The sequence below is a fragment of the Phyllobates terribilis genome, unplaced genomic scaffold (assembly GCF_046119375.1).
Source record: "Phyllobates terribilis strain yellow unplaced genomic scaffold, ASM4611937v1 Scaffold_5__5_contigs__length_657084704, whole genome shotgun sequence".
Classification (NCBI taxonomy): Eukaryota; Metazoa; Chordata; class Amphibia; order Anura; family Dendrobatidae; genus Phyllobates; species Phyllobates terribilis.
This window is the reverse complement of record NW_027362765.1, coordinates 297,259,898-297,285,940: the sequence shown is the minus strand read 5'-3', so window position 1 is coordinate 297,285,940 and position 26,043 is coordinate 297,259,898. Positions and strand designations below refer to the sequence as shown.

Here is a 26,043-nt window from a genome sequence, read left to right as displayed (position 1 = left end):
ATAGATCTGTCTCTAGCTCCTCCCTCTTTCCATCTACATATAATCGTATCAGTAGGAAATACCATCTCCTATCTCAGTAATGGGGATGTCTGTCTTCCGTCAGTCTTTTCGGGCTTCTCATAGACTTATCTACTTAGCATGTGGTGTCTTCAAAGAGGAAGATGCCTGAAGAATGGTCAGGTCACTTGTTTAAGCCACTTTGCGTCTTTTGAAACCTTAAGCCTTTAAAAGATGATCAAAAGTCTCAACAGATGAACAAGTAATTTTAAATAGAAATGCATACGTTCATGTTTTCAATATTTTTAGGGCAGTTTTTCAGGTTGGTTTCAGAGCGGATCCGCTTAAAAAAGACGTCATGTGCACATACCTCTAGGCTTCATACAGACATCCATGTTGCACGTACATGTTCTGCCTGTTTATTTTTCTACAGATATAACACGTACGCATTATAATTTATGGTGCTATTCACATGTCCGTGTTTTTTTATGGACCAAGTGTCCGTGCAATTATAGAGTACTCTCTATTCTTTCATCATTCATATTAGTAAACCGACACAAAACTGTTTTTGCAGAAAAAGTTAAAGCAAGGGCAGAGAAAAGCAGAATGGGCTAGTGTATAGTGGCAAGAAAGGGACCAGGAGACATAGTACTCTGGTTAGGCTGCTAATGACCAACACATGAAACCAGACCAATAAACAGAACATAGTGTATAATAGAGTATTATTATAAGACATTTAATATCTCCATGTGTGTTCATGTTCTCATGTCATGAGGGTTGAAACTTCCACTGTTGCCATCTTCCAGCCAATGGAAATCCTGCGCGACGAGTAGCTGCTTGACTGATCTTATTGTCTGGGGTCACGTGGCAGTAGAGCGGACATCCCTTGGAATTTAATGTATGTGTCAATTGTATTACCATTGTACGAAGGACTCCTTGATTCCTGTATTTTTTTTCTGTATACCCCATACGCATTTCGGCAGATTGGTCACTCGTTGTCCAAGCAACAGGCTTCCCAACACCTAATCTTCTCGCGCAAATATTCGGAAAATTCTGGATGCACCGACTGACGTAACGTTCACTGAGTGGATTCCCACCAAGTGCCCAGCCTTCATTGACCAGGTAGGCTTCTTCAGGTTTTAGGTTACAAAATTGTAGGTCACTGCATGAAGAAAAAAATGTAGAAAAAGGTGTCACGGATAATCAAATTTCAGGATATTGGTAAGCAATAAACTAACTAGAACATGCACATTTTAGGCAGCTGTATATAAGACAAAGAAAACTGCATGCATTTTATCCTTGGTTGAATTTGAAACCAGAACTCCATTGTTGCGAGACAACATGGTTAACCACACTGCTACGGTGTACAGGGAGCCAGCTGTCAATCAACATGATGTTAGCAGTGATGCCCATTCAACAGAGCAGAGCAGAAGAGAAGGAACTATTCTGTCAAGGTTACATCACAGGAAACACGAGAATCACTGCAAGGAGCAGTCCATGACCACTCTGAGACAGGAGAGATTGTTGCATGGCAGAAGTGCTTAGCCCTATAGAAAAAAAATTGAGTCCTGAGTGACTCCTTTAAGTCATGTAACCTGCCATATTAGAAAAAAAAACAGAGCAGACTACATGCAGGTTTATAACAACAGGATTGAAATACACACAAAATAAGATTCAGCTAGAAAACAGCTAGAAAATATGACTAACCCACAAACTCGCTGAGCTGTTTACAAGCCCCTCTAACCTCTTTAATTGCTCAAATGCAAATGACCATTTAACGTAACAATGCTGTGTTATGTGATTTAATACACACTCCTTTGGGTTTTTCCAAAGTTGCCCATGCACCTCCTATAGTTGTTAGACAAACATTTGCTCACTGACAGCTGTTTCCTTCCCTGCACACACACCTGTACATTGATTCTGCCAAGCATGCATTTTCAGTGGATACAGGGTTGCTGCCAGGCACTTCTGCTTACCTCACATGGGAACAAAAGGATCAGGCAAGTTCAACATACTTGATCCGACTTTCCTCATCTGTCAAGGAAGAATCAGGAGGCCTTCCTACACATAAGATGGTTTGCCTGTCCAGACTAATTAGGCAGCTATAGACAACTTTAAAGGGACTGTCCGGTTTCTACACTAAATTCACAGGTGGCAGGGATTGTTTCCAAATAATAAAATCAGGCAAACCTACCTGCTCTAACCCACTTACATGCAGGGGTGGATTAAGAGTAGCAAGGGCCCCGGGCAGTTTAGAAGGCGCCCACACGCCCACACACACACACACACACACACACACACACACACACACACACACACACACACACACACACACACACACACACACACACACACACACACACACACACACACACACACACACACACACACCTGATTTATCACGTGACATGTCACATGATCCCCTGTGATAGATCATGTGATAGTTCACGTGAAATTAATTTGGCACAATATTAATTATAATATTTTTTTTAGGCTGTGTGCCCACTATGCGTTTTTTATGCATTTCCGCAGCGGCAATTCCGCTGCAGAAACGCTTAAAAAACGCTTGGTAGAAGGTCTGCCATGTTCCCCAATGATAATCCGCATGTGCTGTGTACATGCCGCGGAAATTTCCGCTACGGAAAAATCCGCATTACCAATTATTTTGCGGAAGCGCGGCGTTTTCGCCGCCATTGACTTGCAATAGAACGCATGGAATCCGCATCCCTGCATCTGTAGATGCGGAATCCATGCGTTTCAATGTGTGGATGGTACCCGGGTGTGGAGGACAGGAGACTCTCCTCCGGACCCGGGTACCATAGAACCTGTAAAAAAAGAATAAAATAAAAAATAAATATTATACTTACCTTCTGATGGCCCCCGGTGTCTTTATCCGATACGTCCTGGCTTGCCGGCAGCTCGCGATGGTCTGAAAAGGACCTGCCGTGACGTCATTTAGTCATGTGACGGGTCACGCGACCGCTGACGTCGGCAGGCCATCAGAAGGTAAGTATATATTTTTTATTTTTTACCATTCTTTTACGGTCACATTATATAAATCCATGCTGGTTGCATGGATTTATATAGTGTGACCAAGTTGTCAAGCACTTTCCAAGTGATGCTAAAATCACAACCCGCATGCGGAAATGCAAGTGAAGAAGCTTCACATCCGCATGTCCCTGGCAGGAAAACGCATATACAATCCGCATGTACAATCCGCATGTAAAATCCGCATGCGTTTTTTCTGCCAGGGAGATGCAGAAACGGTCAAAAAAAAATCCGCAACATTTCTGTATCGTGGGCACATAGCCTTACATTAATTGTATGACTCAATTAATTGTATTGTATTAATTGTATGACTCAATATTGAGCACACGTAGCCATCTATACACAGCGGGAGGCCGCACGTAGCCATCTATACACAGCAGGAGGCCGCACGTAGCCATCTATACACAGCGGGAGGCCGCACGTAGCCATCTATACACAGCGGGAGGCCGCACGTAGCCATCTATACACAGCGGGAGGCCGCACGTAGCCATCTATACACAGCGGGAGGCCGCACGTAGCCATCTATGCACAGCGGGAGGCCACACGTAGCCATCTGTACACAGCGGGAGGCCGCACGTAGCCATCTATTCATAGCGGGAGGCCGCACGGCGCCCCCCCCAGAGACAGCAGGATGCCGCACGGCGCCATCTATACACAGCAGGAGGCCGCACGGCGCCATCTATGCACAGCAGGAGGCCTCACGGAGCCATCTATGCACAGCAGGAGGCCGCACGGCGCCATCTATGCACAGCGGGGGGACGCACGGCGCCATCTATGCACAGCGGGGGGGCGCACGTAGCCATCTATACACAGCGGGAGGCCGCACGTAGCCATCTATACACAACGGGAGGCCGCACGTAGCCATCTATACACAGTGGGAGGCCGCACGTAGCCATCTATACACAGCGGGAGGCCGCACGTAGCCATCTATACACAGCGGGAGGCCGCACGTAGCCATCTATGCACAGCGGGAGGCCGCACGTAGCCATCTATACACAGCAGGAGGCCGCACGGCGCCATCTATGCACAGCAGGAGGCCTCACGGCGCCATCTATGCACAGCAGGAGGCCGCACGGCGCCATCTATGCACAGCGGGGGGACGCACGGCGCCATCTATGCACAGCGGGGGGCGCACGGCGCCATCTATACATAGTGGGAGGACGCACGGCGCCATCTATACATAGTGGGAGGCCGCACGGCGCCCCCCCGGAGACAGCAGGAGGCCGCACGGCGCCAACTATACTCAGCAGGAGGCCGCACGCAGTCACGCACACACACACAAACATATACATACACGCATAAACACATTTGAAACACAAAAATACATACACACACACAATGATATCTGCACACACACTCACACACACATACATACACACACACACACACACACACATACACACACACGCAGGTAGCCATCTATACACAGCGGGAGGCCGCACGTAGCCATCTATACACAGCGGGAGGCCGCACGTGGGCATCTATACACAGATGGCTACGCACACACATACGTACACACGCATAAACACATTTGAAACACAAAAATACATATAAACAGACATCACACAATGATATCTGCACACACACTCACACACATACATACACACACATACACACACACACATACACACACATACATACACACACACATACACACACACACACACATATATACACACACACACACATACACACACATACATACACACACATACATACATACACACACACATACAGACACACACACACACATACACACACACACGCAGACTCACCATCCCCCGGCTCCATTCTTCCTGCCTGCTCTGACTTCTTCGTTGCAGCAGTGCAGGCCGGGCGCGTGACGTCACAGCTAGGAGACACGGCCGCGCACAGGGCCGTGTCTCCTAGCAATGACGCGGCCGGGCCAGCACAGGGAAGTTAACTGCTGCAGTGCTGGCCCGGCCGATGAAGAAGTAGCAGCGGCCGCTGCTGGGAGAGCGGCTCGGGGTTCCCCCTCCCGCCACTGCTACCGATATGTTCCGCGGCGGCCCGCACATATAATGAGGGCAATCCGGCATTAGACACCCCGCCCGGAGCCGCGGGCCCCCTGCAGGCTCGGGGCCCCGGGCGGTCGCCCGGATTGCCCTCATTATAATTAGCCTATGCTTACATGCAACTGTAGGGAACAAAAGTCGTCTGCACTAGGAAAGAAAGCAATGGCGTTTTTCCTTGATCACTTGACCACTAAGGCCTGTGACTGGCTGCAGTGATCAAGTGATCAGATGCACATCAGTTGCTGCGCTGTTCCAATCATCTGACTGATGAGCCCATCAATCCGCCGATTGGAAAACGTGACCTCATCCCTTCTTATCTCAGCACAGACCTCTGGAGCAGCCTGCACTAAATCCATGGAGGGTTAAACCAAGTTGGTATGCCTAAATGTTTTTATATTGAAACTATCCTTGTCATTTTGTAAATTGTGCAGAGGCCAGACAGCCCCTTTAATCTGCATGAGAGCCTGAAAACCTCAACTGTAATGGCAGAGATTCCACTCAAGAGACACACTGATTAAAATTGCCAGAGGTAACACTACTATTGGCAGTGATAGTGTTACTAGTGTTACTCCTAGGTCCGGGAACCAAGAGCAATCGCCCCGGGTATTTTGCATGGTGCTTTTAAGGTCCCTAGCCAACAATCAACACTTATCTGCAACAGTTGAAAACTAGTAAGAAAGCAGCGTCTACCTTTGACGTCTGGATATGCAGAGGCGTATCTAGAAAGGGGCAGCTGGGGCATTGCCCCAGGCGCAGTTGGCAGGGGAGCACTGTCGGGCCGCCTAATGCAGCGGTCCGAAGTGTCTCCCCCGGCGGCAGCATTCTGCTGCCCCCCAGACTGTGAGCCGGCAGTTTTCAGATCTGACTGCCAAGCTGACAGTCGGCTCAGAGAAGCTGCAGCATGCCAGTGTAGCGCCCCTGAGGGTTCAGTCGCCACAGAGGTACTGCACCTCACCCAGAGGTGTGGTGTCTCCTTCTCTCAGGTAAAGAGGGAGTGCTGCCCGGAACCCCAACACCCGCATTCAACACTACACTACTCCAGGCCGGCTGGAAGGGCAAGATGCACTGTGTCTCCTGCTGAGCCCTGTCCCTGGCTGGAGTGGGGGGAACCAAAGGTAGGGGGAACCAGTAGTGGGTGTGGGTGGAGAATGTAGAGTAGGGGAGCACCATTGTGGGAGGCATATTAAGGGAAGCCATCTTAGGGTGGCAGAGCAGTCAGTGGAGAAGTGAGTGAGAAGTAAGGAGGGGAGCAGAGTCTCGGCAGGAGCTCTGCTCCACAATTGGGGCCTAGTAATAGAGGCCCAGGAGGGGAGCAGAGGAGAAAGGCTCCGTTCTACAGAAGGGATCCCAGGGGGTACAGTGAGTGCATGACGGCACCCGTACACCCCGAATCTGCCAAGTGTCAGAGGGATCAGGCCGCAAGAAGGAGACCGGCCCCTGGACCAGCCGTGTTACTCTAGGTCTCGGCTGGAAAAACCGGAGGCTTCTGCACTTCCATGGTGCAGTTGCCATAGTCTCATCCTAGTCACCGTGAGGGTCAAGTAGGTCCGGGAACTCCAGGTTGCCCAGAGGGACTTCAGAGCACCCGATCGGGACTGTGTGTGGAAAGCGCAGGGCAGGAGGGAGAAGACCCAGCGCGGGAAGTCGGTCTAGTTAGGAACATAAAGAAAGCGGGGTTCCGTCAAGCGCTCCTGATCTATCTGAGAAAGAGCTGAACCCCTGGTCTGGTGGATGCAGTGCGACGCGGAGGCGGACACCCATACAGTGTACCTGAGAATCTTGAACAAGAACTGTGAGTAAAACTTGGATGACTGCACTCCACTGCCTCCGTCAGTTATTTCAGCTGCGCCAGCTCTCTCTTCTGCACTACAAGTCCCAGCACCAACCACCATATATTCTACACTGCCCTGAGGGCTGCTCTACCTGTGGGGAGCCGTTCCATCCTAGCTTCCCTATCAACTGCCTCAGAGGTCTGCAGCAGTGCTGGTACAAATTACCAGAAACCACAGGTGGCGTCACGATCAAACTACAAATCCCATATAAACTATCCCCTTTTTGTTGACCGCCCTGGGCCTCGGACCGGGCCAGCCACTGTGACATATTCCCCCCCAGCATCCATAGGCCCGGACACCGAGTACCCCACTGCCCTGGGGGCGCGTCACCAGCTCCCAGTGTTCAATTGTAATCGCGTCTATCAGACGAGAGTACAATTGAAGCTCTGACCGTTGACTCAGAGCAACTTTAGGAGCGTGATCAGGTCATGTGATCACGCTGCTGACGTCACTCGCCGTCACCCAAAAGAAAGAAGATCATTGGTGGTAAGTGCTCCTGTGGCTATGAAGTTGAAGACACTGAAGATTCAGCGTGGAGGGGAATTCATTCAGTGTGCAGGGTTGATATTTATTCAGTATGGGGGGATTTATTCAGTGTGCAGGGGGGATATTTATTCAGTGTAGAGGGGGGAATTTATTTAGTGTGGAGGGGGGATTTATTCAGTGTGGAGGGGGGATTTATTCAGTGTGGATAGGGATTTATTCAGTGTGGAGAGGGGAGATTTATTCTGTGAGGAGTGAGTGGGGGGGTGGGTGCAGACACAGTATGGGGAGCGAGGGTGGTGGGATGTGTGCGGACACAGTATGAGGAGTCAGTGGGTGGGATGTGTGCTGACACAGTATGGGTAGCTAGTGTGATGGGATGTGTGCGGACACAGCATGGAGAGCAAGGGCGATGGGACGTGTGCGGACACAGTATAAGGAGTCGGGGGGATGGGATGTGTGCGGACACAGTATGGGGAGCAAGGGTGATGGGACGTGTGCGGACACAGTATGGGTTGTGGGGGTGATGGGATGTGTGCGGACACAGTATGGGGACCGATGGTGATGGAATGTGTGCGGACACAGTATGGGGAACAAGGGTGATGGGATGTGTGCAAACACAGTGTGTGGAGTCGGAGGGATGTGTGAGAAGGAAGTATGAAGAGCGAGGGGGTAAATATGTGAGAAGACAGTATGGTCAGCAAGGGACGTGAGAGGAGACAGCATGAGGAGGGAGGAGGAAACGTGTGCGGAGACTATTGAGGGAAATAGTGTGATGAGACAGTATGGGGGAGAAAACTGTGAGTGGGCACAGAATAAAGACTGAGTAGTTTTGGGGGGGGTTAGCACGGGGGGACAGGGAAAGGAACAGCCATGAGGGGAAAGTATGCTAAGGAGGGGGAATGTGATGAGCGTGCACTGTATAGAGACTGGGCCCTATAGGGGGGACACAATATGAGAGGACAGTGTGATGAGGGGGCCCAGTACAGAAAGAAGAGGGAAGTGTGGAGGGCATGTACCATAAGAGGGACAGTATGTGGGTCATATTTTGTGCAGGGAATATAGTGAGGGGCAATTATTTATTCATGGGCTCAGGCCATATATTTTTATTTAGGAGCATTATAATGACACTGCTATCTTTAAGGGCATCGTGTGGGGATGTGTTTTAGAAGACCGATGAAGATAGAATTCTGCAGAGAATAGCTGTGGAAGTCATTATGGCATCTGGACAAGAGGAAGAAAAGAAAGCGAACGACTCCAATCAGAGACAAGGTCATCTATGAGGTACCTGGATGTAATTTTTTTTGTGATATTGACTAATTCTCATTGTGAAGATCTGAGATTGCAGATTTTAATAATCACCTAGGCAGGTCAACAATATTTTATTCCTCACACCCATGAGACAACAATTCCAGTTAAATGTCCCAAATGTCACAATGCAGATGCTTCTGCCACTTTATATAACACCACAACAGCTGCATCTCTCAATTCGGTCGCCCCCCCACACACGTACCACAGCTCGCCCACTCAACAGGCAACCCGGGCACACCAACCTGCCTAAAGAACTGCGAAGGGCCTCCAGGGTTGCTGAGCAGAAATGGAAAAGGTCCCACTCCAACGAGCATTTCATTGCATTCAAACAGTCCCTCACTTCTTTCAAGTCCACACTTACTGCAGCAAAGCAAACCTACTTTTCATCCTCCCTGTCTCACAACCCTAAACAGCTATTCAACACTTCATCCCCCGGCACCTCCTCCCTCTCCTCTCATCTCAGCCGAAGACTTTGCCTCATTCTTCAAGCAGAAGATTGACACCATCAGACAAAGCTTTTGCCTAAAGTTCCCACAGCCCCTCCTCATATCTACTCAACCCTCCTCCTCGAAAACCAGCTTCTCCACCATTACGGACGATCAAATTTCCTCTTTACTCGCCAAATCACACCTCACCACCTGCGAACTTGACCCAATCCCGTCCCACCTCATCCCTAAACTCACCACAGTCTTCATCCCAACCCTAACCCACCTCTTCAACCTGTCACTAACAACTGGCGCTGGCTCCGGCGCTGAGCCCTCACTGAACCGAGCACATGTCAGCTGATTCTTACAGCTGACATGTGCCCGCAACAGCCGCGGGTGGAATCGCGATCCACCCGCGGCTGTTAACCAGTTAAATGCTGCTGTCAATCTCCGACAGCAGCATTTAACGCGCGCTTCCGGGTAGCGAGTCATAAGCCCCGCCCACCGGCGACCCCGTCACGTGATCGCGGGTCGCCGATGGGCGTGCATGACAACCCAGGGTCTGCAGCAGACGCCTGTGGTTGTCATGATCTTGTCGCTATGAGCGCCACCTAGTGGTCGGCGCTCATAGCACAGGACCATTTCTGCTGCATGCAGGGGATCTGCTGGTCCCCTGTATGTAGCAGAGGCGATCGGACAGTTGCTGCTTCTAGTCTCCTATGGAGACTATAGAAGCATGCAAAAAGTAAAAAAAAAAAGTTTTTAAAAATATAAAAAAAAATAAAAAAATATAAAAGTTTAAATCACCCCCCTTTCGCCCCATTCAAAATAAAATATATATAAAAAAACCCCACATACACATATTTGGTATCGCCGCGTTCAGAATCGCCCGATCTATCAAAATAAAAAAAGAATTATTCCGATCGGTAAACGGCGTAGCGAGAAAAAAATTCTAAACGCCAGAATTACGTTTTTTGGTCGCCGCAAAATTGCAATAAAATGCAATAACGGGCGATCAAAACATCGGATCTACCCCAAATGTTATCAATAAAAACGTCAGCCTGGCACGCAAAAAATAAGCCATCAACCAGCCCCAGATCACGAAAAATGGAGACGCTACGGGTCTTAGAAAATGGCGCTATTTTTTTATTTTTTTTTTTACCAAATTTTGGAATTTTTTTTCACCACTTAAATATAAAAGAACCTATACATGTTTGGTGTCTATGAACTCGTAATGACCTGTAGAATAAGAAGGGCAGGTCAGTTTTAGCATTCAGTGAACATGGTAAAAAAAATAAATAAAAAACAACTGGGGTATTGCACTTTTTTTGCAATTTTACCGCACTTGGAATTTTTTTCCTGTTTTCCCGTACAGGATATGATAAAACTAGTAATGGCGTTGAAAAGTACAACTCGTCCCGCAAAAAATAAGCCCTCACATGGCCATATTGACCAAAAAATAAAAACGCTATGGCTCTGGGAACAAGGGGAGCAAAAACGAAAATGCAAAAACGAAAAATGCTCCGGGGCTTAAGGGGTTAAACATGCCTCGATCACATCCATCCTCAAAAAGCCTTCCCTTGACTCATCCTCTGTGACTAGCTATTGCCCCATATCACTTCTCCCTTACGCCTCAAAACTACTGAACAACACGTCCATTTTGAGCTGTCCTCCCACCTCTCCTCCTGCTCCCTCTTTGACCACTTACAATCTGGCTTCCAACCACATCACTCCACTGAAACTGCCCTGACTAAAGTCACCAATGACCTACTAACTGCCAAATCCAAGCGACACTACTCTGTCCTCCTCCTCCTGGACCTGTCATCTGCCTTTGACACAGTGGACCATTCCCTCTTACTACAGACTCTCATCTCTTGGCATCAAAGACTTGGCCCTATCGTGGATCTCCTCATACTTAACAGACAGGACATTCAGTATCTCCCACTCACACACCACCTCCTCATCTCGCCCTCTATCTGTCGGTGTCCCCCAAGGTTCAGTCCTAGGACCCCTATTCTTCTCTATCTACACCTTCGGCCTGGGACAGCTTAGAGTCCCATGGCTTTCAGTGTCACCTCTATGCTGATGACACACAGATCTACCGCTCTGGACCGGATATCACCCCCTTACTAACCAGAATCCCACAATGTCTGTCGGCTATTTCATCCTTATTCTCTGACAGATTTCTAAAACTTAACATGGATAAAACTGAATTCATCATCTTGCCATCATCTCACTCAACCCCCCACCTGACCTATCCATCATAGTTAATGGCTGCTCACTCTCCCCAGTCCCACAAGCTCGCTGTCTCAGGGTAACCTTGGACTCTAATCTCTCCTTCAAACCACATATCCAAGCCCTTTCCACTTCCTGCAGACTCCAACTCAAAAATATCTCCCGGATCCGCACATTCCTCAACCACAAATCGGCAAAAACACTAGTGCACGCCCTCATCATCTCCCTCTTCAACTACTGCAACCTCCTGCTCTGTGGCCTCCCCTCTAACACTCTCGCACCCCTCCAATCTATCCTAAACTCAGCAGCCCGACTAATCCACCTGTACCCCCACTATTACACAGCCTCTCCTCTCTGTCAATCCCTTCACTGGCTCCCCATTACCCAGAGACTCCAGTTCAAAACCCTAGCCATGGCATACAAAGCCATCCACAACCTGTCTTCTCCATACATCTGTAACCTAGTCTCCCAGTACGTACCTGCACGCAACCTCCGATCCTCACAAAATCTCCTCCTCTACTCCCCTTTTATCTCCTCTTCCAACAATCGCATACAAGATTTGTCCTGTGCATCCTCCCTACTCTGGAACTCTCTACCCCAACACATCAGACTCTTGCCTACCGAGGATACCTTCAAAAGGAACCTGAAGACCCACCTCTTCCGACAAGCCTACAACCTGCAGTAACCCTCGCTCCTTCATACCGCTGCACGACCAGCTCTACCCTTACCTACTGCATCCTCACCCATCCCTTGTAGATTGTGAGCCCTCGTGGGCAGGGTCCTCTCTCCGCTTGTACCAGTCGCCGACTTGTATTGTTCAAAATTATTGTAATTGTTTGTGCAATGTATTCAACTGTAAGTAGGATTTTTTGATCTGTTGTCATCCACCCCAATCCCACTCTCTCCCCTCTCCTCTTCCCCCCTTCCCATCCGCCTTTCTGCCACCAAGTGCTGATCATTACTTGATCAGTACTTGATCGCTCGACTTTTGTCCTTTTTTTTTTTCATGCTTTCTGCAGCGGCTGAGTGCTGATTACTGACCACAGGTCACTGATTTGCACTCGTGCTCGCAGTTTTACACTCCCCGTCATTTGCACCACATATGCGCGCACACCCAGCAGCTGCCGAGAGTTGATTGGTGACATAGTTCACCGATCCGCACTCTTGCTCGCTGTTTGCACCACCTACGGTTGTTCCTTTTTTTTAACAAAAAAAAAAGTTCACACCAAGCACACTGACACACACACACACACTCTAAATAAAGTCCTGACACACACGCACCACATACATAACAAATAATGTCCCGCTCATCCCAAACTCGCTATTCAGTGGAGGAGGGAGGCATGCGCTTTCCTTGCCTCTGACACTGACAGCGAGGGCAAGGATCCCACCTTTCTTTATTTTTCTGATTCCTCGTCTTCCTCCTCTTCTTCTTCTTACTCCTCCTTTTCTTCCTCAGGTGCTGCTCGACCGGCATGCAGTCGCCCCAGGAGAGAAGATGAACCAGCGCCCCCCACTACTGACCCCGTATGGACCTTGCCCCCCGAAAATTATGAGCCACTGATTCCTGATTTTGTGGAGGAATCAGGAATCAAGTTTGACACCACCGGCATCACAGAAACAGACTAATGTATACGCTCATCAGTTTTTGGAACAAAACCACTCTTCATCATTTTCAAACTGGTCTCCTATAGACGCAGAAGAAATGATGAAGTTTTGGGGCCTGGTCCATCATATAGGGATCCTGAAGAAGCCAGAACTTCGGCAATACTGGAGTGTTGATGTTTTGTATAACGCTCCAGTGTACCGAATGGTCATGACCCGGAAATGTTTTGAGGCCATCCACAAGTTCTTGCATTACAACGATAATGCAAGGTGTCCTGCACACGATGACCCGAACTTTGATTGTCTTTTCAAAGTTCGGCCGGTCATCGAGCACTTTAACAACAAGTTTGCTGAACTGTACGTGCCACAAAGGGACATCGGCGTGGATGAGTCCTTAATCATCATCCTTAATAACATCCCCCATAATCCGAACCTCGCACCTCCGTCTCCAAGACTTCTCTCGTGCTGCGCCAGTTCTTTGGAATGCACTACCCCCAGACGATCCGACTGATGCCTAGCCCCCATGTCTTCAAGCGCGCTTTAAAAATCCATCTCTTTAAACAAGCCTACCACCTCAAATACCCAGTAAACTAACTTTCCCCTGTTCCCTCCTTCTAAATATTATTCAGAATCTGCACCCTACTAGTCATCTGTCTCCACACCCTCCATGCACAGGATAACTGCACCCGATACTTGAGTATTGCACTGAAACACAAAGGCTGATGACCGTATAATGCAGTTTTATATGAAAAACCCTATTTATTATAATTGCCAGACCTGAAATAACAAGCACTTTTCACCTATTGTGTCCACCTATTGTGTCCCCCCCATTTCCTTGTAGAATGTAAGCTTGCGAGCAGGGACCTCAGTCCTAATTTAACTGTTTAAATTGTCTTAAATTGTATTGAATTTACTGTATGTACATGTCCCCACTTAATTGTAAAGTGCTGTGGAATATGTTGGCATTATATAAATAAAAATTATTATTATTATTATTATAAAATTATTATATTACATTTTAAGGGGCGGCTTAGATTCCGGCAGTACCTGCCCAGTAAGAGGGCCAGGTATGGAATCAAGCTGTATAAACTGTGTGAGAGTACACTCACAAGTTTAGAGTTTATGAAGGGAAGGACTCCCGGATTGAACCCCCTGTATGCACCCTGTCCTGGGAGTGAGTGGGAAAATTGTATGGGATTTGGTGCTCCCACTGCTGGATAAAGGTTATCACCTCTACGTGGATAACTTTTATACAAGCGTCCCGCTCTTCAAGTCCCTCTCTGCGCAACACACCGCAGCCTGCAGTACTGTCCGCAAAAAACAGAGAGGCCTCCCAAAGACGCTAATTGGGCAGCTGCTCAGAAGGGGTGAGAGCAGAACCCAATGTAGCGACCACCTCTGCAATGATAATCCGCAGCGGAAATTTCCGCAGCATGTGCATAGCACATGCGGATTATCATTGGGGAACATGGCAGACCTTCTGCCAATCGTTTTTTAAGCGTTTCTGCAGCGGAATTGCCACTGTGGAAATGTGGCACCCCAGGGGTCTGGTTTCCACAGTAACAAGCAATGTTATGTCTGAGAGCAGGTGGGAGGTCTCTTGGTCAGGGATCCTATGCATGCCACACCTCCTGCCCAGTCCTGGGAGGGGAAGAACTTCCCCTATATAAACCTGGGGCTGAGGCAGGGTTAGGGAGTTCAGAGGGAGAGTTGAGCCAGGAGGGCTGACAGGGAGCTGTGGCTCCGGCTGGGCCCAGCTCCTGGGCCATGCCAGAAGTAGAGAAGAGAAGCAGCATAGGAAGAAACATCAGGAGCTCTGTGGGAGCAGTGTTACAAGGAGTCAGGGGCTGGCAGCTGCAGAGCTCGCCCTGACTGAGAAGATTTCTTACCGGACCCGGAGTCCGAGGCTGTGGGGACTAACTCCTACCCAGCAGCAGAATCCGTCAGGCAGGGGATTTCAGGTCCTCTGGCCAAGAAACCCGAAGGCACGGTCACACGCATGGGACCAGCACCGCCGTCGTGGAGCGGAAGCTACTAGAAGGCCCCGAGTCACCGGCCATACGGGTGAGCACCACACGGTACACTCAGGGGCGTGGGCTACTTATATCCGCCTCTAGCAAGGTAGCCAGAAGAGTATCGTTAGTTTGGGAGGCCTACAACTCCGCCTGGCCAGGGGAGATCCCATCTGCTCAAGGACTGACCAGGCCCCAATCGCTAGCCAGTACTCCGGGAGGGTCTATCTTTGTCACCAGTAAAGACCCTGAACTACACCGTACCGTCTCCGAGTGGTTCCTGCTACCCCCTTCATCCACGTCGGCTGCCCTGAGGCCATACCCCTCCCGTTGGGGGTTATACCATCCCCGCTGCACCATCCTTCCACCGGCCTCAGCGGTCTGCCCTGCAGCGGCAGCTCCAAAGCTGCATTCAACGGGTGGCGTAGTCATCCAACATCCACTGCTAATAGACCGCCACTTAGTTTGACTCCCTGGGCACGGACCGGGTCACCGCCACGAGACTACAACCCTCAAAAGATCCGGCTCCGGGTAAGCTCCCGCGTGCGCAACGCAGCGCGACACAGGCCCAGGGGCGCGTCAACTTTTGGCGTAGTCGGCAGGATTTCGTGCCCGCAACCACCGGGTACTGCGCGCCTGAAAAAGAGACTTTTAAACTAACCTGTGGTGAAGATTCCCGCCATCCGGCACCATCTTCAGCCTTCTTCCCACCATCCGCGAAGATTCCCGCCATCCGGCGCCATCTTCAGCCTTCTTCCCGCCATCCGTGAAGTTTTCCCGCCATCCGGCGCCATTTTCAGCCTTCTTCCCGCCTTCCGTGGAGTTTTCCCGCCGTTGGACGCCATCTTGAAGACGCCGCGCAGGAAGAAGAGGGGCGTGGACTCCGAAAGCCCGCGAGAACTGAAGCCCCGCCTCACGTCCGGACGTTGCGTAAGGTCCTGGAAGGAGCCCAGCAGACGCCGACGTCACAGGAGCGCGACGGAAGGTCCTCGACCCTGACGATCCACTGCGGAGCAGCGGCCTACGGAAGAGGATCATCGCAAGGTAGGCCACGGTCCACTAGGGGGGAGGAGGATGTCGGATACGGAGGAGAGCTTCACCGCTTCAACCCCCGCCAGCGCCACCGCTGTTGCGGTCATGCCTTTCACCATGCCCTATATCCCGGGGGCAGCCTGGCTACCCCAGTACTCAGGGGAGTCACATACCCTGCATGACTTTAGAGAAAAGCTGGATAGCCTCTTCCAGGTGTACCCCCTCACAGAGGAGCAAAAAGTGAGCATCCTGGTGGCCCAATTAACCGGGGCAGCCCAAAGGGGGGTAAAGTCCTGGCCACCTGGGAGGAGGACTGTCGCAGAGATACTAACCCAGCTAACCGAGGAGGAGCTGCAGTACTACCAATACGAGGAAAGCCAAGAGGACCCGGACGGGTCTGAGGACTACCCTCAGGAGGGAGCACAAAGAGGACATAGCTACTGAAGGGAAGTAGCGTGAATAAAGAGCTGTACATAGTTACCCGTTAGGGTACAAGGACTGCTGCTAATTAAAATATGGTCCCCGTTGGGATTAGTGAATTGTTCCCCGTGTGTCCCTATCCCTTACCAGGCTGAGGACTGTGAGCAGCCATCCCCTATCCCTTACCAGGCTGAGGACTGTGAGCAGCCAATCCTTATCCCCACTGGCCGAGGACTGAGAGCGGCCATATCCTGTAAATAATTATGTGTTTCTAGTAATTTATAGGAGTCCTTGGTGGATTTACCGGGAATCCTTTGTACAGTTAGTGGAGCGTAACCCAGGATGGACTAAAAGACTGTTAAGGACTCGGGGCAGGACAGACCCCTGCCTGGCTACGTCTCCCTGTTTTGGTGAAATGGACACCTTTGTTTCCTTCAAAGACTGCACCCGGTTGCGGACATGCCGTGACCACCTTTATGTGTTTTTCTTATTGTATTATTATTGTTATACCCTGTTATGTCTTTCTAAAAAAATATGTTTAGTCCCGGAGTACTAAATTTCACTAGGGGGGAATGTGGCACCCCAGGGGTCTGGTTTCCACAGTAACAAGCAATGTTATGTCTGAGAGCAGGTGGGAGGTCTCTTGGTCAGGGATCCTATGCATGCCACACCTCCTGCCCAGTCCTGGGAGGGGAAGAACTTCCCCTATATAAACCTGGGGCTGAGGCAGGGTTAGGGAGTTCAGAGGGAGAGTTGAGCCAGGAGGGCTGACAGGGAGCTGTGGCTCCGGCTGGGCCCAGCTCCTGGGCCATGCCAGAAGTAGAGAAGCAGCATAGGAAGAAACATCAGGAGCTCTGTGGGAGCAGTGTTACAAGGAGTCAGGGGCTGGCAGCTGCAGAGCTCGCCCTGACTGAGAAGATTTCTTACCGGACCCGGAGTCCGAGGCTGTGGGGACTAACTCCTACCCAGCAGCAGAATCCGTCAGGCAGGGGATTTCAGGTCCTCTGGCCAAGAAACCCGAAGGCACGGTCACACGCATGGGACCAGCACCGCCGTCGTGGAGCGGAAGCTACTAGAAGGCCCCGAGTCACCGGCCATACGGGTGAGCACCACACGGTACACTCAGGGACGTGGGCTACTTATATCCGCCTCTAGCAAGGTAGCCAGAAGAGTATCGTTAGTTTGGGAGGCCTACAACTCCGCCTGGCCAGGGGAGATCCCATCTGCTCAAGGACTGACCAGGCCCCAATCGCTAGCCAGTACTCCGGGAGGGTCTATCTTTGTCACCAGTAAAGACCCTGAACTACACCGTACCGTCTCCGAGTGGTTCCTGCTACCCCCTTCATCCACGTCGGCTGCCCTGAGGCCATACCCCTCCCGTTGGGGGTTATACCATCCCCGCTGCACCATCCTTCCACCGGCCTCAGCGGTCTGCCCTGCAGCGGCAGCTCCAAAGCTGCATTCAACGGGTGGCGTAGTCATCCAACATCCACTGCTAATAGACGGCCACTTAGTTTGACTCCCTGGGCACGGACCGGGTCACCGCCACGAGACTACAACCCTCAAAAGATCCGGCTCCGGGTAAGCTCCCGCGTGCGCAACGCAGCGCGATACAGGCCCAGGGGCGCGTCAGAAACACTTAAAAAACACATAGTGGGCACACAGCCTAACTTTGAATTTGATAACAACATATACCTACAGGAGACTGGTATAGCGATGGGAAGTAAAATGGCTCCACAGTATGCAAATCTTTTCATGGCCAAGCTTGAAAGTGACTTTTTGTCCTCATGTCCCATCAGGCCTCTGGCCTACTATCATTACATTGACGATATTTTAATCATCTGGATGAAGTCTGAGCAACAGCTAAAGACGTTCCATGAACACTTTAATCAATTTCATCCCACCATCAACCTAACTACTCCTGTACTGAAATTAACTTTTTGGACACCATCATTAAGCTACAGAACAATGAAATAGAGACATCCCTGTACCGGAAGCCAATCGACCATCCAACATACCTTAAATGGGACAGTTTCCATCCAAAACACATAAAAAAACTCTATTCTCTACAGCCAAGTCAACAGATACAATCGGATATGTTCCAACCCTATGGATAGAGACAAACACCTTGGTGGCCTCAGAAAGACCTTTTTAAATCAGGGCTACCATCCAAGAACAATTGAGAACCAGATTGCAAGGTGGTATTCTCTGAAATACTCCCTGTACCACGTGCCACGCCAGAGTGGCAACGGGAGATTAGGGAGATAAATAATTGGTCATGAACTGGTGTAGGAAGAAGGAATTTGGGTTCCTGGAGAACTGGGCCGACTTCTCAGTTGGCTACAGACTCTACGCTAGGGACCAGCTGCACCTCAATGAGGAGGGTGCAGCTGTGCTGGGGGAGAAAATGGCTAGAAGGTTGGAGGAGTGTTTAAACTATGGATTGAGGGGGAGGGTATTCATTTTATAGGTGGGGAAGATGGGTGGGTGCAGATAGTGACCTGGGCACAAATAAAGAAATTGGGGGTGGGGTTAGAACAGTCAATAAAGTAAGAAGGAATAGAGGTACAGAGAGATACATAAAATGCATGTACACTAATGCCAGAAGCCTCACCAACAAAAGGGAAGAATTTGAATTAAATTTGTTGGAAAATAATTATGACATGGTGGGGATATCTGAGACATGGCTGGATGAGAGCCGTGACTGGGCAGTTAATATAGTCTGTTCAGAAATGACCATACAAACAAGAGAGGGGGTGTGTGTAAAATATGTAAAATCATCCTAAAAACCCATCTTGCGGGAGGATATATGTGAATCTAATGAAAATGTAGAGTCCCTGTGAGTGGAGATAAGGGGAGGGGGAAAAAATAATAAATTACTGATAGGGGTTTGTTATAAGTCTCCAAAAATAATGGAAGCAGCGGAGAATATCCTCGTAAAGCAAATAGATAAAGCAGCGACTCAAAGAGAAGTCATTATTATGGGGGACTTCAACTACCCTGAAATAAATTGGGGGACAGAAACCTTTAGTTCAAGCAAAGGTAATAGGTTTTTGACAACTATGAGAGACAATTACCATTCACAACTGGTTCAGGACCCAACAAGAAGGGGGGCACTGCTAGACCTAATATTAACCAACAGGCCAGACCGCATATCAAATATACGAGTTGGGGGTCACTTAGGTAATAGTGATCACAAAATAATAAGTTTTCATGTAACCTTTAATAAGATGTGTAGTAGAGGGGTTACAAGGACACTAAACTTCAGGAAGGCAAATTTCCAACGGTTGAGAGATGATCTTAGTGCAATAAACTGGGACGATATCCTGAGACATAAAACTACACAAAGCAAATGAGAGACATTTATTAGCATCCTGAATAGGACCTGTGCACAATATATAACCTATAGTAATAAACATGCTAGAAATAGGAGGAAACCACTATGGCTAAATAGAGCTGTAAGGGGCAAAATAAGTGACAAAAAGAAAGCATTTAGAGAACGAAAGCAAGTAGGTAGTGATGAGGCATTAAATAAATATAGAAAATTAAATAAATTCTGTAAAAACCAAATCAAGGCAGTAAAGATTGAGACAGAGAGAATCATTGCCAGAGAAAGTAAAAATAATCCCAAAATATTCTTTAACTACATAAATAGTAAAAAACTAAGAAATGATAGTGTTGGCCCCCTTAAAAATAGTCTGGATGAAATGGTGGATGAGGATGAGGAAAAAGCCAATATGCTAAATGATTTTTTTTCAACAGTATTAACACAAGAAAATCGCATGACAGAAAACATGATTAGTGATAACAAAAATTCTCCATTAAATGTCACTTGCTTAACCCAGCAAGAAGTATGGTGGCGTCTAAAAATCACTAAAGTTGACAAATCCCCGGGCCCGGATGGGACACACCCGCGAGTACTGCAGGAATTAAGTAACATCATAGATAGACCATTATTTTTAATCTTTAAATATTCCATAATAACAGGGTCTGTGCCACAGGACTGGTGTATAGCAAATGTGGTGCCAATATTCAAAAAGGGGACAAAAACTGAACTTGGAAATTATAGGCCAGTAAGCTTAACCTCTACTGTGGGTAAAATCCTGGAGGATTTCCTAAGAGATGCTATACTAGAGTATCTGAAGAAGAATAACCTCATGACCCAATATCAACATGGGTTTACGAGGGAACGTTCCTGTCAAACTAATTTGATCAGTTTTTATGAGGAGGCAAGTTCTGGACTGGACCAAGGAAATGCAGTGGATGTTGTGTATATGGACTTTTCAAAAGCTTTTGTTATGGTTCCACACAAAAGGTTGATACATAAAATGAGAACATTGGGGATAGGGGAAAATATATGTATGTGGGTTAAGAATTGGCTGAGTGATAGGAAACAAAGGGTGGTTATTAATGGAAAACACTCAGACTGGGTCTCAGGTAACAGTGGGGTACCACAGGGGTCAGTATTGGCCCCCCTTCTTTTTAACATATTTATTAATGACCTTGTAGGGGGTATACAGAGTAGTATTTCAATATTTGCAGATGACACTAAACTCTGCAGGGTAATCAATAGAGAGGAGGACAATTTTATATTACAGGAGGATCTATGTAAACAAGAAGCTTGGGCTGATAAATGGCAAATGAGCTTTAATGGGGATAAATGCAAGGTAATGCACTTGGGTAGAGGAAATAAAATGTATAATTATATGATTAATTGTAAAACACTGGGCAAAACTGTAACTGAAAAAGACCAGGTTGTATTGGTGGACGACAAGCTCACGTTTAGTGGCCAGTGTCAGGCTGCTGCTGCAAAGGCAAATAAAATAATGGGATCCATTAAAAGAGGCATAGATGCTCATGAGGAGAACATAATTTTACCTCTATACAAGTCATTAGTGCGACCACACTTAGAATACTGTGTACAGTTCTGGTTTCCGGTGTATAAGAAAGACATAGCTGAACTAGAGAGGGTGCAGAGAAGAGCAACCAAGGTTATTAGAGGACTGGGGGGGTCTGCAATACCAAGACAGGTTATTACACTTGGGGTTATTTACTGTGGAAAAATTAATGCTTAGGGGTGATCTTATTACTATGTACAAGTATATGACGGGACAGTACAAAGACCTTTTTTACTGATCTTTTTACTCTGAGGCCAGAGACGGGGCAAGGGGGCATCTTCTACGTCTGGAGGAAAGAAGGTTTAATCATAATCACAGATGGGGATTCTTTACTGTAAGAGCAGTGAGACTATGGAACACTCTGCAGCATGATGTTGTAATGAGTGATTCACTATTAAAATTTAAGAAGGGCATGGATGCCTTCCTTGAAAAGTGTAATATTACAGGTTATATATAGTGTTGAGCGAGCACTAAAATGCTCGGGTGCTCGAAGCTCGGGCCGAGCTTGCCGTGATACTCGGGTGCTCGACCCGAGCAACGAGGCCAATGTTAGTCTATGGGAGACTCGAGCATTTTTGCGGTGGCACCCCCGGCAGTCTTTTAAAAGCCTAACAAGTGCCCAAAACGATAGTGACAGTGCTCAAATGACATGGGGGAAGCATTTCTGACCCCCAGGTCACTGCTGTCAACAACGTGGTCAGAGGTATTAAGCCACTTTTACAGGCTCACAATAAAACGTTCAAAAACGAAAGTGAAACTTTTTTCCTGTGAAATATGTTAAGGAACATCCTTTCCAGGGTAAAGACTTGTGTATAAGTTAAAATAAATGGCCAAAAACAAAAATACTCCTCCACACCTTCGGCTATGTTCACAAGTAGCATTTTTTATGCTTTTTTGCACTTTTTTTATTGCTTTCAACTATGACAAATGCATTCACCGTGAAATGTCATTTTAAAATTTTACAACCTTATCTGGCCATGTGCTGTGTGACACATGCATAAAGTGCTGAAAAGACAAGGGAACAGCATGGGGAAGACCCCTGGAAGCATCTCTGACTCCCAGGTCACTGTCTAAAAGTGTGCCCATCATAAGTGATCCTTACCGCATCAGAAGATGCAGACTTGCAACTATCCCCATGCAAGTTCTAGTCCCAGGGCAGTGTTCAATTGTACCTCCCCCATTCCTTGCAATACAAGCTCAAGTATGCAGCCTGCCACCCACCCACCCCCAGGCTGCAATACCATACTGCTTGCTAGCTTGAACTTGAAATTGGGCCTTTTAGGCATGTGGAGGCGGAATCTGGCCACCACGTCATGGCTGTGTTGGCGGCCTGGAATCTATACTCAGTCCCCAGCCGCCCGGCGGCCGGGTGTCCATACTCGGTCCCCAGCCGCCCGGCGGCCGGGTGTCCACACACGGTCCCCAGCCGCCTGGGGGCAGCCGGGTGTCCATAAACGGTCCCCAGCCGCCCCTATTTCTCCTTGGAACATCCCCCCACACACTTTTCTTAGCCCGGCCTGCTTTAGGCAGCATTGGACGAGCCCACCAGAGAACCAGACTCCTCCGGTGGGCCCTGACTTCTCCATCGATGGAGTTGAGAGTGCCAAGGTGAGGAGCATGATGATGATGACAGAAGCTAGCATCTGCTATGTTTTCTTTTTATGCAAGTGTAAGTGTGCAGCCTGCCAACCACCCACTCCCAGACTGCAATTCCATACTGCTAGCTTGCACTTGAAATGGGGCCTTTTAGTTTGGAGGAGGCCGAAGCTGGCCACTACCTCATGGCTGCTTCGGCAGCGAGGTATCCATACTCAGTCCCCAGCCGCCCATAATTGTCCTGGTGTGCCTTATACATAAGATTAAGCGCGTATACCAAAACATTACCAGTGCCCTCCCCAGTGCATTTAGTGGGAAGGAGAGCCTATTCCGCTGTAGTGTGTGCATGCCAAACCCCTGTTCATGGTACATGCGAAGATGCCTCCCACCTTGCACCTGTCGTTGCAGACTTGCAACTATCCCCATTTAAGTCCTTGTCCCAGGGCAGTGTTCAATTGTACCTCTCCCATTCCTTGCAATGCAAGCGCAAGTATGCAGCCTGCCACCCACCCACCCCCAGGCTGCAATACCATACTGCTTGCTTGCTTGCTCTTTAAATTGGGCCTTTTAGGCTTGTGGAGGCGGAATCTGGCCACCACGCCATGGCTGTGTCGGCGGCCTGGTATCCATACTCCGTCCCCAGCCGCCTGGTGGCCGGGTGTCCCCGCTTGCTCCCCAGCCTTCAGGGGGTGGCCGGGTGTCCATACTCTGTCCCCAGCCACCCCTGTTTGTCCCGGTAACCTTTTCCACACTTTTCTTAGCCTGGCCTGCTTTAGGGCAGCATTGGCCGAGCCCACCGGACTATCAGACTCCTCCGGTGGGCCCTGGCTTCTTCATCAGGGGAGTTGAGAGTGCCAAGGTGAGGAGCATGATGAGGATGATAGAAGTTAGCATCTGCTTTGTTTTGTTGTAATGCAAGCGCATGTATGTAGTAGCGGCTAGGCCTGAGGTGGTCAGCGTTTTGGCGCATATCCTACCTCCTCCGAGGATTGCTGGATGTTTTCCTGCTACTATCCAAGTTCTATGACTCCCGTTAAAACAAAGCTTCAGGTGATAAATGATGTATGAGGTAGTGGCAAAGGAGAAAGAGCAGGAGGAACAGGGACCATTCACATCAATATCAGGCCAGTCAACCAGATATGTCTTGTAGGATATGTTTATGTAACAAAAGGAGCGGTTCGGCTACACAGTTATAGGGCATACAGTGAGTGCAATGCCTACCAAAAATTTCGAGCCACTCCAATGCCCCTTGGAAATGACATGGAGGTCAGAGGGCGTTAACTAAACCTTTTTTTCCATTTATAGCAACTGGGTCTCCCGTGCACTGTTGGCCTAAGCAGTGAATGGAAGGCTTTCCAAAAATTATGAGGAACTGCAATGCCCCTTACAAGAGCCATGTGTGGCACCCCAGGGGTCTGGTCACCACAGTAATAGAGATATTACGTCGGAGAGCAAGTGGGAGGTTTCCTGGTCAGGATCCCTTAAACATGCAACATCCTCCTGCCCCAATCCTGGGAGGAGAGAATTCTGCCCTTATAAACTGGATCTGGGGCGGGGTTGAGTGAGTCAGAGAACAGTCAGAGTCAGAGTGAGAGCAAGGGAAAGTAACAGCAAGGAACTCTGTAGGAGCTAGGAGCTAAAGACCAGGGGCTGGAAGCTGAGCAGAGCTCGCCCTGGCAGAAGACAATAGGAACCGGACACAGGAGTCCGAAGCTGTGAGGACTTATATATCCAGCAGCAGAAACCAGCCGGCAGGGGATTTCAGGTCCTCTGGCCATAGAAGCCCAGAGGCTCAGTCACAAGCAAGGGACCAGCACCGCCGTCGTGGAGCGGAGGCTAACAGAAGGCCCCAAGTCACCAGCCATACGGGTGAGCACTACACGGTACACTCAGGGACGTGGGCTACTTCTACCCGCTTACAGCAAGGTAGCCAGGAAGAGTGCAGACAGACGGGGAGGCCTACAACTCCACCTGGCTAGGGGAACTCCTGCTTGCTCACAGACTGACCAGGCCTCTTATGCTAGCCAGTAATCCTGGGAGGGTCTACCTTATAATCATCAGTAAAGACCCTGAACTGCACTGCAAAGACTCTGAGTCATTCCTGCTGCGCTCGTGCACCATCACCCCCATCATCCACACTCACTGCCCTGAGGCTATACTCCTCCCGAGGGGAGTTATCCCATTCTATGCTGCGCACACAACACCAGCCTCAGCGGTCTGCCTCGCAGCGGTGGTACTCCCTGACCGCAATCCACGGGTGGCGCAGTCGGACAATTAACCTCAAAACCTAAGAAAGACTGCCACTAGTTTGACCAGCCTGAGCCACGGGACCGGGTCACCGCCACGGAGACTACAGACCCCAGAGACCCGGCACCGGGTATCCCACACACGTGTACACACGGCCCAGGGGGCGCGTCACATGCAGTACAGCATATTACAAACATAAGTCCCATTACTGGGGAGTGGGTGTCCCATGGTATTTGCTTATGCTTTCCAAGCAAAAGCTGCCAAAAATTAGGACGGAGCAACTTGCAATGCCCCTTACAAGAGCCATGCAGTACAGCATATTACAAACATAAGTCCCATTATTGGGGAGTGGGTGTCCCATGGTATTTGCTTATGCTTTCCCAGCAAAAGCTGCCAAAAATTAGGACGGAGCAACTTGCAATGCCCCTTACAAGAGCCATGCAGTACAGCATATTACAAACATAAGTCCCATTATTGGGGAGTGGGTGTCCCATAGTATTTGCTTATGCTCTCCCAGCAAAAGCTGCCAAAATTAGGATGGAGCAACTTGCAATGCCCCTTACAAGAGCCATGCAGTACAGCATATTACAAACATAAGTCTCATTATTGGGGAGTGGGTGTCCCATAGTATTTGCTTATGCTTTCCCAGCAAAAGCTGCCAAAAATTAGGACGGAGCAACTTGCAATGCCCCTTACAAGAGCCATGCAGTACAGCATATTACAAACATAAGTCCCATTATTGGGGAGTGGGTGTCCCATAGTATTTGCTTATGCTTTCCCAGCAAAAGCTGCCAAAAATTAGGACGGAGCAACTTGCAATGCCCCTTACAAGAGGCATTCAGCACAGCATATTACAAACATAAGTC

The 26,043-nt window shown here is 49.0% G+C and overlaps 1 protein-coding gene across 2 annotated transcripts in view; it reads right to left on the bottom strand.

The window, feature by feature from the left end:
- Positions 1–649: 649 nt before the first annotated feature.
- Positions 650–26,043, bottom strand: part of LOC141273040 (glycine N-acyltransferase-like) — a 207,368-nt gene continuing 181,974 nt past the window's right edge. For both annotated transcript variants that reach the window (XM_073684365.1, XM_073684366.1), the window contains one exon: positions 650–1,159. In XM_073684365.1, coding sequence (XP_073540466.1) covers positions 766–1,159 — 394 coding nt within the window. In that variant the 3' untranslated portion in view covers positions 650–765. The remainder of the gene's footprint in view (positions 1,160–26,043) is intronic.